Source organism: Propithecus coquereli, unplaced genomic scaffold, assembly GCF_000956105.1.
Source record: "Propithecus coquereli isolate 6110/MARCELLA unplaced genomic scaffold, Pcoq_1.0 Scaffold170, whole genome shotgun sequence".
Classification (NCBI taxonomy): domain Eukaryota; kingdom Metazoa; phylum Chordata; class Mammalia; order Primates; family Indriidae; genus Propithecus; species Propithecus coquereli.
Window position 1 is genome coordinate 3,893,848 of NW_012141636.1, and position 16,990 is coordinate 3,910,837.

At 44.4% G+C, this 16,990-nt stretch overlaps 1 protein-coding gene across 1 annotated transcript in view; it reads right to left on the minus strand.

Moving 5' to 3' along the window:
* Positions 1-3,284: 3,284 nt before the first annotated feature.
* ME3 (malic enzyme 3, NADP(+)-dependent, mitochondrial) overlaps positions 3,285-16,990 on the minus strand; it is a 204,984-nt gene continuing 191,278 nt past the window's right edge. The window contains exons 9-15 of the mRNA XM_012641853.1: positions 12,110-12,207; positions 11,699-11,812; positions 9,942-10,047; positions 9,206-9,348; positions 8,448-8,621; positions 4,999-5,097; positions 3,285-3,612 (exon numbers count right to left, since the gene is read on the minus strand). Coding sequence (XP_012497307.1) covers positions 3,451-3,612; positions 4,999-5,097; positions 8,448-8,621; positions 9,206-9,348; positions 9,942-10,047; positions 11,699-11,812; positions 12,110-12,207 — 896 coding nt within the window. The 3' untranslated portion in view covers positions 3,285-3,450. The remainder of the gene's footprint in view (positions 3,613-4,998; positions 5,098-8,447; positions 8,622-9,205; positions 9,349-9,941; positions 10,048-11,698; positions 11,813-12,109; positions 12,208-16,990) is intronic.

The following is a 16,990-nucleotide window of genomic DNA, read 5'->3' on the forward strand; positions in this document are numbered from 1 at the left end:
TCCAGATCTGTAAAGAATGATAATGGGATTTTGATAGGGATTGCATTAATTCTGTAGATCACTTTAGGTAGTATGGACATTTTAACGATATTGATTCTACCAATCCATGAGCAAGGTAGGTTTTTCCATCTGTTTACATCTTCTACAATTTCTTTTTTTAGTGTTTCGTAGTTCTCCCTGTATAAGTCTCTTACATTTTTCGTTAAATATATTCCTAGATATTTAATTTTCTTTGAGGCTATTGTAAAAGGAATTACATTTATGATATGATCGTCAGCTTGACTGTTATTGGCATATATAAATGCCACAGATTTCTGTGTACTGATTTTGTATCCTGAGACTTTGCTGAATTCATTTATCAGTTCTAGGAGTCTCTTAGATGAATCCTTGGGGTTTTCTAGATATAATATCATATCATCAGCAAAGAGTGAGAGTTTGATCTCATCTGTCCCCATTTAGACACCCTTAATACCCCTCTGTTGCCTAATTGCTGTGGCGAGGATTTCAAGCACTATGTTGAATAGAAGTGGAGATAGAGGGCAGCCTTGTCTAGTTCCGGTTTTAAGTGGGAATGGTTTCAATTTTTCCCCATTCAATATGATATTGGCAGTGGGTTTGTCATAAATGGACTTTATAATTTTAAGGAATGAGCCGTCTATGCCTATTTTGATGAGAGTGTTTATCATAAAGGTGTGTTGGACTTTGTATGTGAAGGGTTATTATTATTTCTTCTTTAAGTAGTTGATAGAATGCAGCCAATGAAACCATATGGACATAGCCTTTCTTGGGGGGAAGATTTTTAATTACTAATTCAATTTCTTTGCTTATTATAGGTATATTGATTTCTGTGTTAATTTTTGCTTTGGATTTTGTTTGCTTTTTTTTTTTCTAGTTTCTTAAGGAGGAAGTTAAGTTTATTGATCTGAGACTTCTTGCTTTCTCTCTCTCTTTTCTTTCTTTTTTTCTTTCTTTCTTCCTGATGTAGGTATTTGCATTAGTCAGGGTACTGCAGAGAAACAGAGCCAATAAGGTCTTTCTCACTGTCTCGCTCTGTCTCTTGCTATTTATTATAAGGAATTGGCTTGGCTTACATGACTATAGAGGCTGGCAAGTCCTGAGATCTGCAGGGTGACCTGGCAAGCTGGAGACTTAGAAGAGCTGATGGTGTAGTTCCAGTCTAAAGGCAGAAAAGAGCCAATATCCCAGTTATAAGGTTGTCAAATAGGGAAGGGTCAGCCTGTTTCTGTTCAGGCCTTCAACTGATTAGATGAGGTCCAGCCACATTGTTAAGGGCAATCTGCTTCACTCAGTTTACTGATTTCAGTGTTAATCTCATCCAAAAACACATTCACAGAAACACCCAGAATCATGTTTGACCAAATATATGGGCACTCTCTGGCCCAAGGAAGTTGACACCTAAAATTAACCATGACAGTATTTAAAGCTATAAAATTTCCATCTAAGCACTGCTTTAACTACATCTTATTAATTTTGATATGGTTTTAAAAATTCAGTTCAACATATAATCTTGTGATTCCTTCATTAATCTATGGATTATTTAGAAATATACCGTTTAACTTCCAAGTATTTTGGAATTTCTCATTCTTTTCTGTTTTTGATTTTTAATTTAATTATTAACTCTGGGGTAGGGAAGACTTCATAAAGCCAATTGCATTTCAATTCCAAGGATGAATGATGTCTCCAGGCAGAAAGCTGTTGGTGAACCAAAATTTAACTGGTAAAGGGCAGGGAAGAGAAGGGAAGGACTTTCCAAGTGAAGAGACCAAACACAGGCTTGAAAGTGCATATGCGTAGTGCCAGCAAGATGTTCAGTGTGGCTGGAACAAAGGAAGTGTAATTTATGTCTTCTTTCTTTTTGTCTTGGTCAGCATAGCTAAATTTTGTTAATTTAGTTGATCTTTTCAAAGAACCTATTTTGCTTCATTGATTTTTCTCTACTATTGTTTGTCTTCTCTATTACATTGGTTATGAAGGCGGTGCAGTTGGGGTACAGAAGAAGTCATGGGACATGATGTAGAAAAGATAATTTGAAAGGTCCCCTGGTGTTCAGATTCCAGCTTCACTCTTCAAACCCTCTTATGAATAGTTTCTCATTTTCTCTGAGCCCAAGGATCATAGAGGAGGGATGTTTTCTCAGGATACTCTTGGCTGAGCACCAGTACCAAGGACACAGATGTTGAGCAAGAGGTGAGTGGTGGCTTTGCTAATTACTTTTCTAGGAGCCTAAAAAAGACTGTCATTGTGAGATGGTCATATAGAACCTATTCATTGTGGGCAGTGGGGACCCTGAGGTTGAGGTGGCACCAGGAGTAAGGCCCTAAGCTTGATGTATTGTTTCCTCTATCATACAATTAGAGGCCAGAAGCTGTCATGCCAACAGGTCTTAGGATCTTAGCAGAGTCTCTGATAGGAGGGGACTGGAAGCTCTTTCCCCACTCTCACCCCCTATGGTGTGGGCTCTGCTGGACATGAGAGAGGTGAAGGCGAGCACTGATCTTGGTCTACGAAACACCCAGGACAGACTGATGTCACCTCTATAAGAAAGTGGCTCTGGGTTGCTCAATTACTTCAGAGAGTGAAGGATGGAAGGCAGAGTGTGTTCCAGAGCTAGGAAAATGAAATCAGGTCTCCCTTAGAACTCCCCACGGTGTTCTTTCCCTCACTGCCTCTCTTCCTCCTCACTCCTTGGCAGTCTGACCCTCCCCACCCACACTTCTCTGGTTTTCCTTTTAGTAAAAACCAAAAAAGCATGTCTAGTACTCAACAACCCATAGGGCAGTGACCATTCCTGACTAATTAGTAAGCTGCCTCCAGCCACTCAGCCTTCACACCCTGCTGAGTCTTGAAGGGTGTGTATTCTTCTGGCAGGACCAAATTCCCTGATGGGTGGACTACGCTTTCTGGCTAGTGGTGATGCTCACATTCCTCATCTCCCCATGACTTCCATCCATCCTTCACTCTAGGGACTCAGTGCAAACACTGCTTCCCTTAAAGACTTATGTTCTCATAGGAAGTATCCTCTCCCTTCTCTGAGTGCCCTCAATTTTTATCTGCCCTTCATTCATGGGCTTACCACTTTCTCCCTTATTGTAAAATGAATCGTTTTCAATTATCTCTACTAGACCCTAAACTCTGTGAAGTTTGGATTCTAGGCAGGATTCTGTATTTGACACAAGGCTGAGCCAATAGTTGCAATTAATGGATGAAGAAATGCTTGGGAAGGGACTCAGAGGAGGGTTATAGAAAAGTGAACTCCCAGGGCCTTCAGGGACAAGGCTGTCATTCAAGGCTGTATGCCTTGGCATCTCCTCTCACATTAGAAAGTTCAAAGGAAAAAACACAGCAACAAGGATGGCCATTTGGAACCCATTTATGTTGTGCGTGTAACTTTGGGCTTCATCCAGCCCCATACCAGCCTCTGAGACTGCATCAGACCGTCTGAACATTCATGGCTTTCTTGGGCCAAGTGTAGCTGTCCAGCGTAAAGGAGTCATAGTCTGGAGTGTAGACCAGGGATCTTACAAAAGCCTCCTTGTCCTTGGGCTCTGGGTAGTAGGAAGCCAGGTTGTGTTTGTACGCGTAGTCAAGGACCTAGGGAAAAACGTTTGGCTGAGGAACTGGATCTAACAGGAAACCTGCCTAAAGACCCTTGCTTGGGAGCCTGGGGAAGTGGAATACACCTTGAGGAGCAAGACTTGCTCCTCTCACAAGCGTGGCCCATGAAACCACTGGGTAGGAAGGATTTTAAGCTTTATGCCTAGATAGGCAGCTGTGGCAAAGTGGAGTAAATACTAGGCCAGGGTCAAGAGGCCCCAGCCTAAATTCTGCCTGCCCCCAACTGCCTGTGGATCCTCAGAGGTGACATTATCCTTGCTGAGCCTCAGTTTCCTCCTCTGTAAAGTGGGGGTTATGAGACCTTTCTCTAGGGTGGTGTGAGAATAAAATTAGATAACAGGCAAAAGTGTCCAGTACCTGGTATTTTTTTGCCCCCTTGAATATGAGTTGAATTGGACAAACAGTCTGGACACTGTTTTCTGGGTATTAGATTTGGCTTCAGATGAGTGTGAATCTAAATATTCCAGGAAGAAAGGAACTGGACAGGGTGAAGCTGGGCCAAGAGCTGGACTGTTAGTCTTGAGGCCTGATTCTGGATCCTGCACTGGACAACTCATAGGGAGTGCATACTGATGTACAAGGCATTTTCTGAAATTATTTTTAAAAATTACTATAGGAAATGTAAAACATATACACTAATAGAAATAATAGTATGATAAGCCCTCATGTACTCATTATCCAGCTTCAACAATTATCAATGTTGAGCCAGTCTTTATTGCACCATATTCTGATTACTTGGAAATGTATCATCTCTGTATAATCTCATAGTCTGAAATATTACATGAACCTGATCATCCTATGCCCAGCCCATTCTGAGAGAAAGGGGAGGAATGAGATCTACTCTATTCAGGTAGGCATTGTGTGTGAAGTGTTCTCTTTTAATCTCCAGAACTCTGGTAGAGAGGAATTACTGGCCTTTTGGAAAAGGAGGAAACTGAGGCTCAGGGAAATGAAGTGATTAGGCCAAGGTTACACTGCTGCTGACTGGCAGAGCTGGGACCCCAAAGCCTGAGCTCTTCTCATGATGCTATGCAAGCTGACCTTTCTTATAAATTGGTACTTATGATTCATTTTTTAAAAATTGCACCCACATTCTGGTCTGCAAGACCATGGACTTTGATGACCTTTCTGCTTGGCATTTGAGGGGAAATCCAGGAGCTTTCCCAGAACTGGCCTGGGTGGGATTAGAGGATGGGGCTCAAGCTTTAGGTGGGCAGGAGTGTGTCACACAGCACCTGGGTTTCATGCAGTGCAGCCCAAGGATGTCTGCACTGCTGCCATCTCCTTAGACCTCCTAAAGTCACAGACAGAGAAAGTGGTTGAGCCTCACTACCCATACTACCCAGGAAGGCTGCCCCTTACTTTGATGGCAATTCTCAGAGACACGTCTCGGATGGTGCTGAGTGGTGGGTACAGTCTCCCCTGGGACAGATGCTGCTCGGAGACCTCCTGGGCAATTTGCTGGGAAGAGGGAGAGAACCAAGAGAAATAAGCTGAGTTTCTGCCTTCCCAGAACAAGCCCAACCCCAGAGACTCATCCTGCCCCAGCATAGTTGGTCAAACGCTGCAGTTCGCACTGTCGACTCTGCCACCACATAGGCCCAGGAGAGCTTAAGGCTTGGGCTTAAGCAAGGACACATCCTTTCTATATTAGCTGAGTCTCAACTAGCTGAGACTAGCTGAGACTTAAAAACAATATGAGGGGCTCTGAATTCTAAAGGAAAATGACTAAAGCCAAGATGAATAAACTCGTGACCTGCAAAGCAAAGGCTATGTGATCTCTTCTTGGCTGGTTCAGCCTTGTTGCACAGAGATCCCTGGGTCCCTCACTTCCTGGGTCCCAGTCTCCTCTCACATGCTTGGTACCTACCATCCTATGTGCCTATCTAGGCAATGTTATGTCTTTGTGTTCAGGGCTCCTTGAGCTTTCCCTTCCAGTCCTGGTCCCAATCTGAGGAAGACGTCTCCTCCAGCAAGTGAATGTGTCTTATGCCTTATCTGAATAAATGCCCTAAGCACATCATCCTGGGAGCAGAACCTCCCACAGCTTCCCTCCCAAGTTGAGAGTCTGCCTCTGAGGGTCAAGCCTTATCCTTTGTAAGGCTCGTCCTCCAGCCTCAGGTGCTGGTGCTCAGCTGTGCAGATCAGCCTCTTTAATATGGTCGCTTTGAATCTACTCCTACCCAATTTTCTGGTGTCAAATTTAAATTTGGGAGACATCACTGGTGCTCTCTGAGAACTGTGTGTCCCAGAAGTGACGAGGCGAAGGAATTGGTCTTGTCTCAGAGTTTGTGGACATTAGGGAAGTGGGCCTCCCCGTCCGCTGCCTCCTTCTCACACTCCCATCTCTCTTTTCCATTCATTCAGTCAAACATTTACCGAGCTCTACAATAAGCTTGGTTCTGCGCTAGGTGTTAAGGATCCATATGGTTAAGGGTTCTATGGAGAAGCAGCCATAGTCTTTTCCCTTATGGAGACTGGTGTCACTGCACAATTAACAAACAATTATAACAATTATAACACAGAAGGTGAGTGCAATGAGAACGGACACACAGGCATAGAGGAAAGCAGGGCCCTGTCTGCCATGAACAGGAAAGGCTTCCTGAAGTGTCGTAGGCTGATACCCAAAGGCAAAGTATGAATTACTTGAAAAGGGGAGAGGGAATAGCACATACAAATGCTTGGAGGTGAGAGAGAGCAAGAGAGAGCATGGACTTGAGATTGAAAATAGCACATTGGCTAGGCTGATGGTAGGGAGAGGCTAAAAGTGAGGCTGGAGAGGAAAGAAAGACCCCGTGATAAAGCACCTTGCATGGAAACCATGGGAAGGAGTTTGGATGTTGTCCTGTAGGCACCAAGGAGACATACAAAGCTCTGAATTTAGAAGAGAAACCTGGTCTATTGTGTGTTCTGAAGGATTCTCCTTGTGGAGGTATAGCAGATGGATTGCTTAGAGAGAACTAGGTGTTCCATGGCTAGATCTGCATCTAGGAAGCTTATCTTGTGAAGAGATACTTCATGGCAAGTGTGGTCACTTCTAAGATGTTGGGCACTGGTCACACTCTGCTGCAGCATGTAGTCAAGTTGCCTGAGGCCATCCTGGCACTGTCACAAACAAACCAAGTGACTTTAGGTAAGTGACCTAAACTCTCTGTGACTCACTTTCCTTGTCTATAACATAGGAATAAACACTATACCTATTTTACGGAGTTGTTAAGATAAAATGAGGTCGTGCATGTAAATCTTCTTAAAGCCTATATTAACATTCCATAGAAAAATCAAATTCAACTTAAATTATCTTAATTAAAACACCTTTTTCAGAAATATAACTTGTTAGGCCTTTGAAGACCAGACTATCAGCTCCTATAGGAGAGCGGGCTTGTCTTGCTCACAGCAGGTACTTAATAAGTAGATCCAGGAGAAGTTGCTGTGTAATTGGTGGACACTGTCTACGAAATGATGGAGTCGAATTGTCTCACAGCACTGGGAGTGGTGGGTGTGTCGCTGTCTCATGGGATTATATAGGAAGGGCTCTAGCAACTGTGTTTCTGCACAATAGGGGAATTTGCTTTCAGGCTGACTTCAAGCAGGAAATGACTCTTCCCATCCAATGGGGGTTTCAAACAGCTCTGCCCATAGCCGCAGGACAAGAACACCCATTAGAGCAGCGAGAAGAAATCCAAACACAGAATACTCAGAGAAGAGGAACAGAAAACTGCGGCACAAAGTCATAACTAGTGTGTGCAGGGCTGGGGTCCAGCTAAAAAGCCTTCAGGAGATATTATTTGCACTGCCTTGCAGAGCCAGGGCTCAAAGACCAGACATAGTAAGAAGGGGCCTGGTGCATGAGGTAGTTGTTCCCTATGGGCCTCATAGGAGTGGATCCAGACAGGGCTGTGTGGAAGCCGTACCCATGGCTGGTTGGTTTCAGGCTCTCTCCGGTGCCACGGTGAGGACGAAACGCAGAAGTATGTTAGAAGTCACAGGAGAGCCTTTAGAGCTTGTTGCGTATAAATACATTTAACATTTGTATATAGCTTTGATTAACTTCTCTCAACAGAGACATTTGTATGCCTTGGTTTCCTCAGAGTGATGATAAATGCCAAGTGCCTGGCACTTAGAAACTACTTGATAATGTCAGCCACTGTCACTGTTATAAATAACCATTATTATGAACATGGGCTGCCATTCTTAATGAATTCTGTCATGATTTTCATTGTGTCAGTGAAAAACCCTTCTGGGAGCTTTTCTAGTCAGATACTGGAACAGGTACATCTCTAACACCCCTATATGGGGGCTCAAGATCTGGGTACTCAGAGTAGGCAAAACCAGGCATGCAACCCCACCCATTACAGAAAGCTGTACTAGTGGGGCTTACTACCGCCAGTTACCCCTGTGATTTGACCAAGGCCTGTGGCTTAAAAAATCTATCGCCTGTCATGGTCCACAAGCCCCAGTTTCAGGTGGCTTTGTTGGTATCTCCTTTGTCTAGGCAACTAGATGGCACTGCTGGGAGGCAGGGAGCAGCAGGAGGTATGTCCCCTCACTACCAGAGCCTCCTGCCCACACCCCCTCCCACTGACTAGTCCCTAACCCCCTCCAAAGCCCTGTGTATGATTGAAGAGGTCAAGTCTCAAGGTGATCTTGAGAGATGCCTGAGGTTCAAGCACACTCTGGCATCCACTGCCAGGGTTGAGGGGCAGGTGGGTAGAAAAGACAAGAGAGGAAGAATCTTTAGAGATTGGGCAGGGGACCAAGTGTCAACCCACAGGTTTTATGGGAAGCATTTGAGGGAGCAGGGACAGTGATACCTCTGCGGTTAGGAGGAAGATCTCATCTGGGATGTGCCGGATCCCCCCGGCGATGACTCCCAGTGCCACCCCAGGAAACACGTAAGCATTGTTTCCCTGTCCGGGAATGAAGGTCTTGCCATCTTCCAGAGTTACGCTCTTAAAAGGACTTCCACTTGCAAAAATCCCTCGGCCCTGGAGGCAGGAAGAAAACCACAGATGGAGCTTGGAGAGTGGTTTGGGGAAGTAATGGTGGCCTGTTCTTATTCCCAAATGTTGAACCTTTCTTCATCCTCTCCCAAATGCCCAGCATTGTGCTGAGAACATGGCAGGTACTTAAAGCACATTTGTTCATTTGAACAGAAAGCTCAGCCTCCACCTGAGTTACCTGGTGGCCAAGAAAAAGCTGAAAGGTGACGGGGTTCATGATACCTTTTAACCTGTCATCTCCTGGGAAGGCCAGCCCAGGACATGACAGGTGTGGAAGTGGCCCAGAGTCTACAAGTGCCTCAGGTTCTGGGTTCTGGTCAGAGCTCTATGTTATTTAGGAGGAACCTTGAACAGTATAGCGTAATGGTAAGAGCTTGGGCTTTGGAGTCAGACCTGGGTTTGAGGGCCAGCTCTGCTCCTTATTAGCTCTGCGACCTTGGGCAAGTTACTTCATCTTTCTGAACCTCAGTTTGCTCATCAGTGATGTGGGGGGATTTTTTTTGCCCTCATAGGGTTACTCGTTGTTACTATGTCCTCTCAGCCGGGGGAAGGAAGGACTCCCCGCTGACCTCGGTGACCCGGTAGCACTTCTCAGCCGTGCACTCGGCCTTGCTGGTGGGGTTGCTCAGGGCAAAGATGATAGGGCGCTCGTGGAAGGAGGCCATGTCCCTCAGAATCTGCTCCGTGAAGGCTCCTGCGATGGCAGCAACACCTACAGGGAAAAGGTGGGTAGTGGGGATGCCTACTCTTTATAAACAACCAATTCCTCTCCTGGGGTGGGGGAGCCAGGCACACCATGAAAGACTCAGTAGTCTTGGGGATAGCAGCTCCATAGGGATGGAGGGAGCATAAGGGAAAAGGGTCTTCCTTCTTGAGCTGCCTGAGATCTCCTGTCCATCTCTAAGCGACCATTGGTCCACTTCTGGTCCCTGCCAGTTAAGGTGCACCTGTGAAGTCATTCCTGGGCGTTGCCATTGAGAGCGGGCTGTGCCCCCAGTACAGGGAGAGATGCCAGGGTCCCTGCCTTGGGGGAGGAGTGCTCATCTCATCCTGGTTAGAGAGACCAACCCTGAGCTTTTCCATTGTGCTGTATGATTCTGCATCACTAAGCCCTGACTCTGGGATCTTAGTTATATGGTTTTTATACAGTAGTCACTCAGTAAGATTGTGGCATTGAATTGGACACGGGATGGGGGAAACAGCTGTGTCTCCTTGGGTTACTTATGCCTCCTGGCTGAGCCTCAGTCTCTCCATCTGCAAGTCAAGAGGGTTAGCAGGGCTGGAGAGTCAACTCCCTCCTCATACCTATGATGGCCGTGGGCTTCACCAGCCTCACCACCTCCTCCAGGGAGTTTACTTCAGGATGGTCTTGGGCAAACATCTCCTTCTCATGGTTCAGGTGGCTCCTCCCCTGTAGGAAAAGAAGAAACACAAAGCAGCTGTGGTGGTGAGGGCCTGCTGGGCAGGGGGTATGGACACATTTAGAAACTTCGAGACCATTCTCCACTGAGCCCCATGCTTTGGTCTGAGCTGTCAGAAGGCTTGGGGCCTGTTCTCTTGATCAGATTTCCTCATAAAACCTAAAGTGGAACCTACATGTTTTTAGGGGTGTGTGTGTGTGTGTGTGTTTCTTTAACCTAAACCATATATGGAGAATCCACAAAGAATTTATTTGAACTGGGGTCATGGCTTCCTGGGCCAGGACACAAAGGCTCTCAGGAAATGCCAAAGACCCTTGACCCCAAGGTGTTCAGTACCCAGGCCCAGTTGAGGGATGAGAGCCAGAGCCACCCTGGGTCAGGGAGCTAATGTGAATGTACTTAAAAGAGCCATAAACTCCCTGTGAATAATATTAAGCTAAGCTCCAGGAAAGGCTTAGCATGGCTGGCTATGCCCAGCCAGCTCCAGACTCCTTCCATTTCTTTAAATAGAAGTTGGTGGGTGACAGGCTCGCATGAGTGTTGGTAAATAGGTACAGATGTTTCTAATCACTCCTTTGGGTTAGCTGACCTCATGAGAACCAGAGTAAAGATGTCAGCTCTGAGAGCCCCTTGGGTAGGGGTGTGCTTGATGGGGCGAGCAAAATGATATTGAAAGGTGTGAGAAGGAAGAGTGGCAGCCTCTGGTAACCTATACCTGAGACCAGAATATGCTCTGGAATGACGTGGAGTGGAGGGAGGAGGAATCTCTAGGCCTACGTTCCTTCCAGCAGTATGGAACAATAGGAAGGTCAGTTTCAGCTAAGGGTCTCTACTATTCTAGGTTGATGGCCCCAGGTATTTCCCCTGTTCCCATCTCTCCCATTGTTTTTATCTCTCGCTGACATTCTATGTTAGTGGGATTCTTGAAGTTAAAGCATGGAGCTCTGAGTGAAGCCCTAAGGAAGAGGTCATCCAATTGTGTCCCTCACCACATGCTAGTCAGAAGCTGGACTGTTTCTCTCTCGTTCATCCTTTCACTCATACCTTACACGTTAATTATGCACTTGTCATGGGCCAGGCATTGACATCAAGACTGTAGTCCAGTGGGGAGACAGACAAGTAAGGGCCAACTGCCCTACAATGTGGTAAGTGCAATGTATGGGGGGGTGGGAAGCCTATGTGAGCACAGATGCAGGAAATGAGCTTCTTGGAGGAGGTAACATTTGAACTCAGGATATGAGGAGGAAACTGGGAAAGGGTTGAGGATTAAGAGTTGGCATGTGGCAAAAGGGAAAAGAGTATTTCAAGCAGAAGAACAAAATGTGCAAAGATGTGGAAGAGAGAGAGTATGTTACTTTTGGCGAACTATGATTTAATGTGGCTGGAGGTTAGTGCAAGGCAGGAAATGGTAGGGGATAAGGCTGGAAGGAGGACACACACACTCTTGCACACATTTGCAAAACTTCTGGACAAGAGAAATTAGGATACTTTGGGATGAGTCTTTTGCTTTGGAGTTTAGGCCATTGCCCTCCTTTTGCTCTCTCTTCTGTCTGAGCAGTTTGTCCCCTGGAGACCTCTTCTAGTCCAGTTCCTGGAAGGTGTAGGTGTCAAGATACCTCCACGTCTCCAGCCTGACAGTACCTTGACAATGAGCCCCTTGGAGTCCACCATCCAGATCTTCCTTGTGGCCTCTGCCTTTGGTACACCTTCTTTCTCTAGGGCCATAACAAGGAGGTGGGCGATGCCCATGGCTGCCTGGGAGATACCATAAGGCAGATGTTCAGACACAGGCAAACAGCTGTTCAGCCCTTATCAGATGTCTCCCTGAAATGAGCCCCTCATCTTTCCCCCACCACTGCAACTCCCAGGAGGCCCAGTTAAATCCTTGCCTTGAGACACTCCAATGTGGAGGCTTAGGTAGCTGCAATGATGACAACACTCCTGTGCTGCTTCCTCCTCTCAGAACCCCAGGACACCTCCCCTCCTTGATGCACTCCCACCCATTCTTATTCTACCCCTGGAACAACAGTAGAGATCCCCGATGGCACCTACCTCACCTGCACCTTGGAAAACAAACACATGATTGGAGAGCTTGTTCTTGGTGATTCGCAGAGCAGCCAGGATTCCTGCCACAGCCACAGAGGCTGTGCCTGCAACAGAGCGGACAGAAATCAACCTCTGGTCACTGGACCCCAGCCCCAGGAGAAAACCCTTGGCAGACTTCCCCATGCCTAGGACTTGCAGAGGAACAAGCAACGTTCCTTAGCCCTTATACCCTATGGACATGCAAGTTTTGGTGCAAATCCACGCTCTCTCACACAGATAACTATTTTTCTTTTGAGAAACAGCTCTTTATCTGTAACTTGACCCTGAGAGAGAGGATCAGATAGTAAGGTGCTGCTACCACCATCATTCATAAATAAAAGGACAAGGATAAATGTAATATAATGGAAGCAAAAAAGAAGTGTTGATTTGTTTAAGGGATAAATGGATAAAAAACTTTTAAAAACACAACCTGACCAGGAGACATTAAATGATCATGTGGCCTGAGCTGCCCATCTGATCCACCGAATCAGAAGGTTAGGTGTGCCTGCTAGCAGACCATCATCAGATGGCTCGAGTATGTCTGGAGGGACAAGTAAGTTGCATGAATAGGTGACTCAGACTCGTTTGAGCACTGATGCATGACTTCTTTTCCGTTAATTCACATCTAAGGTCTCACTGAAAATTCCTTAAAGCCAGCTGACCAAGGAGAAAGAAACTTGGGCTTGGTTTAAAAATTGTTCTGAATGATGTGCTGGCACCAACTAGAAGTGCACAGTTGCAGCTTCACAGCCCCAGTGAAAGGTAGGCCTAAAAAGTAGTGGTGAAGGATAGTGGATGTGACTTCAAGTGGTAAATTTCATTGTTCAGTTTGGTCCAGGAGATGGCTAGATTTACACTGATTCATGGACAGTTGCTAATGGTTTAGCTAGATGGTCAGAGACTTGGAAAGAACAAAATAGTAAGATTGGTGTTGAGGAGGTCTGGGAAAGGGGTGGGTGAATGGATCTCTTGAATAGGTTACACAGTGTGAAGATGTTTGTGCCCTATATAAAGATCACCAATGGACATAATGAGAATAAGCTCTCAATAATCAGGTGGACAAAATGGCATGACCTGTGTATGTCAGACAGCGTTTGTCTCCAGCCACCCAAGGTTTCCGCAGTGGGCTTACATACAAAAATGGCCATGGGGGCAAGGATGGAAGCTATGAATGAACTTTCTCTCATCAAGGCTGACCTATTAGTGCTACTGCCAAATAACTAACCTGGCAATGGGGTACCATTCCCTGGGGAGACCATCCACCTGGTGGCAGGATGATTACATTGGATTCCTTCCATCATGGACAGGAAAGAGATCTGTCCTCATGGTAGTAGATACATATTCTGGATATGGTTTCTATCCTTGACTATAAAGCTTCAGCTAGCACCATCATCTGTGGTTGCTTAGAATAAAGCTTTGACCAACACCATCATCTGTGGATGCTTGGAATGCCTATTCATCATCCTGATACATTTCAGACAACAAGGCTTCTAATCAAGGAATTCATTTCACAGTAAAAGAAGTGAAGCAATAGGCCCAGGCCCATGAAATTCACTGGTCTTAACATGTACTCAACCACTCAGGAGCAGCTGGCCTAACAGATCAGTAGAGTGGCCTATGGGAGACTAACTTAAGATTTGAGTTGAGGCAACACCCTACAGAGGTGATGAGCTTCTATCTAACAGGATGCAATATCTGACTTGACTTAGCAAATAGTACATTGTGCCCTTTCTCCCACAGTCAGAATAATGGGTCTGGAAATCAACAGGTAGAAGTGGGAGTAGCTCCTCTCACCATTTCACCTAATAACCCATTTGCAGAATTTTTGCTTCCTGTCTCTTCCACTTTGTACTCTTCTCAATTGGAGGTCTTAGTTCCCAAGAGAAAAACACTTTCATTAGGATTCACAACATGGTTCTATTGAATTGGTAGTTGAGAGTGCTACCTGGCCAGCTGAGGCTCTTTTGCCACTAAATCAGTGGGCAAAGAAGAGGGTTACTTTTGTCGCTATGGTGATTCATTTAGATATCCCAGGGACACCAGGGACAGGGAGGACTATTTCTGAAGCCTGAGGGATCTTCTGGGGTGTGTCTTAGTACTTCCATGTCCAATAGTAAATATTAATGAATACTATTGCAACTAAGGAGAGTCAGTCAGGACCACTGAGGATTCAGAGTCTTCAGAATGAAGGTTTTGGCCACCATACTGGATAAAGAATCCTGGCCAGGTGTTGTTCTGTCTGAGGACAAGAAAACATGGAATGAGAGGTTAAGGAAGAAAGCTATTAATATAAATATCAACTGTGGTCTCACGACTGGTTACAGAAACAAGGAATGTAGCAGCTATCCATATTTTCTTCCTTGATTATTATTTGACAATATATAATGGCATACATTAGCTAATTTCTTCTTCCTTCTCCTTCTCATTGTCTTGTATAAGTTTATTGGAGGTTAATTCTGAATGTTAGTCTTTAGGTATCATAATTTTCAAATGTGACTGTGACTGATTTTCATGAGTAGTTAATCCTGTCCAGGGATGGACAATGTGACTATCTTCCAGAGGTGAGTAAAAGGACTGTTGAGACTTTGCCTTTCCCCATTTTGGGGAGAAGATGAGAATATCTTCATTTGTTGGAAAGATAGTTGCATTTTGCTAGGCATTTTGTTAGTTGTTTTTGTTATGTGGAATTACACATGTGGAACAGTGTGTCTGAATGCTGACTAGCCAAAAGGGTGGACTGTGCCAATTATTGGGGAATTTTTTCTCAGCTTCAAATCCACCCTTCTTTACACTGCTTTGTTTGCAAAACACTTTACAGCTTTGCTAATTGGCTCTATGCTGGGCTTTGCCAATAAGGGGTGCTAGAGGGAGACAAAGACTAGATGAGGGGAAAGGATGATTTTTTTTTTCTTTTTTTCCAGCATCTCCCCGGTCTTATAGGATTACCAGGTAAAATGTAGAACACTTAGTAAAATCTGAATTTTAGATATGTAACATTATTTTTAGAATAAGTATATCCTATGTGATATTAGCATAAATATTCTAAAAAAATGTTTTTTATTCAACATTGAAATTTAATGGGGTGTCCTGCATTTTGGTTTTGCTAAATTTGGCAACCCCACAGCCTTGGCTCTTCAGCTCCACAGTAGCAGTTTGTTCCTGAAGCAGCAGTTGAGTGCAGTTTGCAGCTCATCTATTATGTAGAGAACTAGCTTCATAGCATGCTCCTCAGTGACACTAACACCAGCCAACTGCCACCCCCTCTTTCCTTTGTTCCCTCAGCCTCAGGTGTGGTAGCAGATCCTTAGTGTTTCTTTTTGGCTTTTTAATTCTTTAATACATAATTAACAATTCTTTTTATTAAGTTTTCTCTGTTAAAGCAACTGGTATTGACTCTGACTGATATAGAGTTCACAATAAAGTGACCACAATTAGCAATGTCGAGCCTCCACGATGGGAAAAGAAATAAAAGGAAATTAAAGTGGGACCATTTATGGCTTGTTAAATTTGCACAAACTAAAATATTGATGTTATCTAGGGTTAGTGAGGGAACAGTGAAAAGTAAACAGATCCAGCATACTTTGCATTTCAAAAAGCACTACAATCTTTTTTGGAAAACTATTTCCCAGTATAGACCAAAGGCATACAACGTTTTTGCCCTTTCACCTCATACTTCTACTTCTGGGAATCTATGTATGGAAAAATCCAAAATGTGTATACTGGATATTTATGACTGTTTATTTATAATACAGAATGACTGGAAAGAATCTAAACATCTAACAAAGGAGTAATGGTTAAGTAAATAATCTGGTGTAGATACTTAGTAGAATATTTTGCAGCCATTAAAAATGATCATTATGAAGATTATGTAGCAACACAGGAAATGCTATGAAGTTAGCAACATCAGATATTGTCACGAGTGCTTTAAATGTCTTAATGTAAAGACATTTATTTATCTAATCCTTAATATTATTATTCTCATTTTACAGTCTGGGAAAATGAGGTACAGAGCAATTTGCTGAATTGCCCAAGATCATATAACAGAGCCGGGATTCAAATCCAGGAAATCAGTCTTTAGGGGCTTGTGGGCTTAACCAATAAACTACACTCCATTGAGTTGGCTGGAAGGAAGAGAACCATGAACAGTATACATATCGTGATTCTAATTGTAATGTAACACACATACAGAAACCAGAATGAACTTCAAAATACTAATGGTTGCAGGATAGGTGTGCGAGTTTTCCAGGTGGCTTGTGTTTTGCTACTCTGGGGTGGGTGTTCTCCTAGAAAATGGGTTGGATTTGTGCTTGGCTTAGGGGCTAAGATGGGGGCACAGTAAACAGTTGGAGTCCAAGAAGCGCACATTCAATCACTGTGGACATCAGAAGGCAGGACTCTAAGCAGGAACACACTTGCTAGAAGATGGGGTACAGGCTCTTGCATCTTCACACAGCTGTGGCCTGGAGAGATGACTGAACTGTCAGCAGAGTCACAGAGGCAGGGTCGAGACTACGAGGACTTTCTAACATCTTTCTGTGGGTCCCCAAAGTGCTCAGTGTGAATTTACTGAGGGCCTATCTGGTGACAGGTACCATACCAGGCATTTTAGAAGACAGATGAATCACACATGGTCTCTGCTGTCAGGAAACTCCCAGTTTACCAAGGCTTGGGCATAAAAAACTATAACACAATCAGTAGTCATAAGTCACTGGAAATTATTGCATTCATTTATTCATTGAGCATCAATTAAGAACAAGACTCTGGGGTACTGGGGACACCACTGGTAACAAAATAGACTAGGTTCGTGCCTCTTCATAAGGAAAGAAATTATTATATAATTAAAAAGTA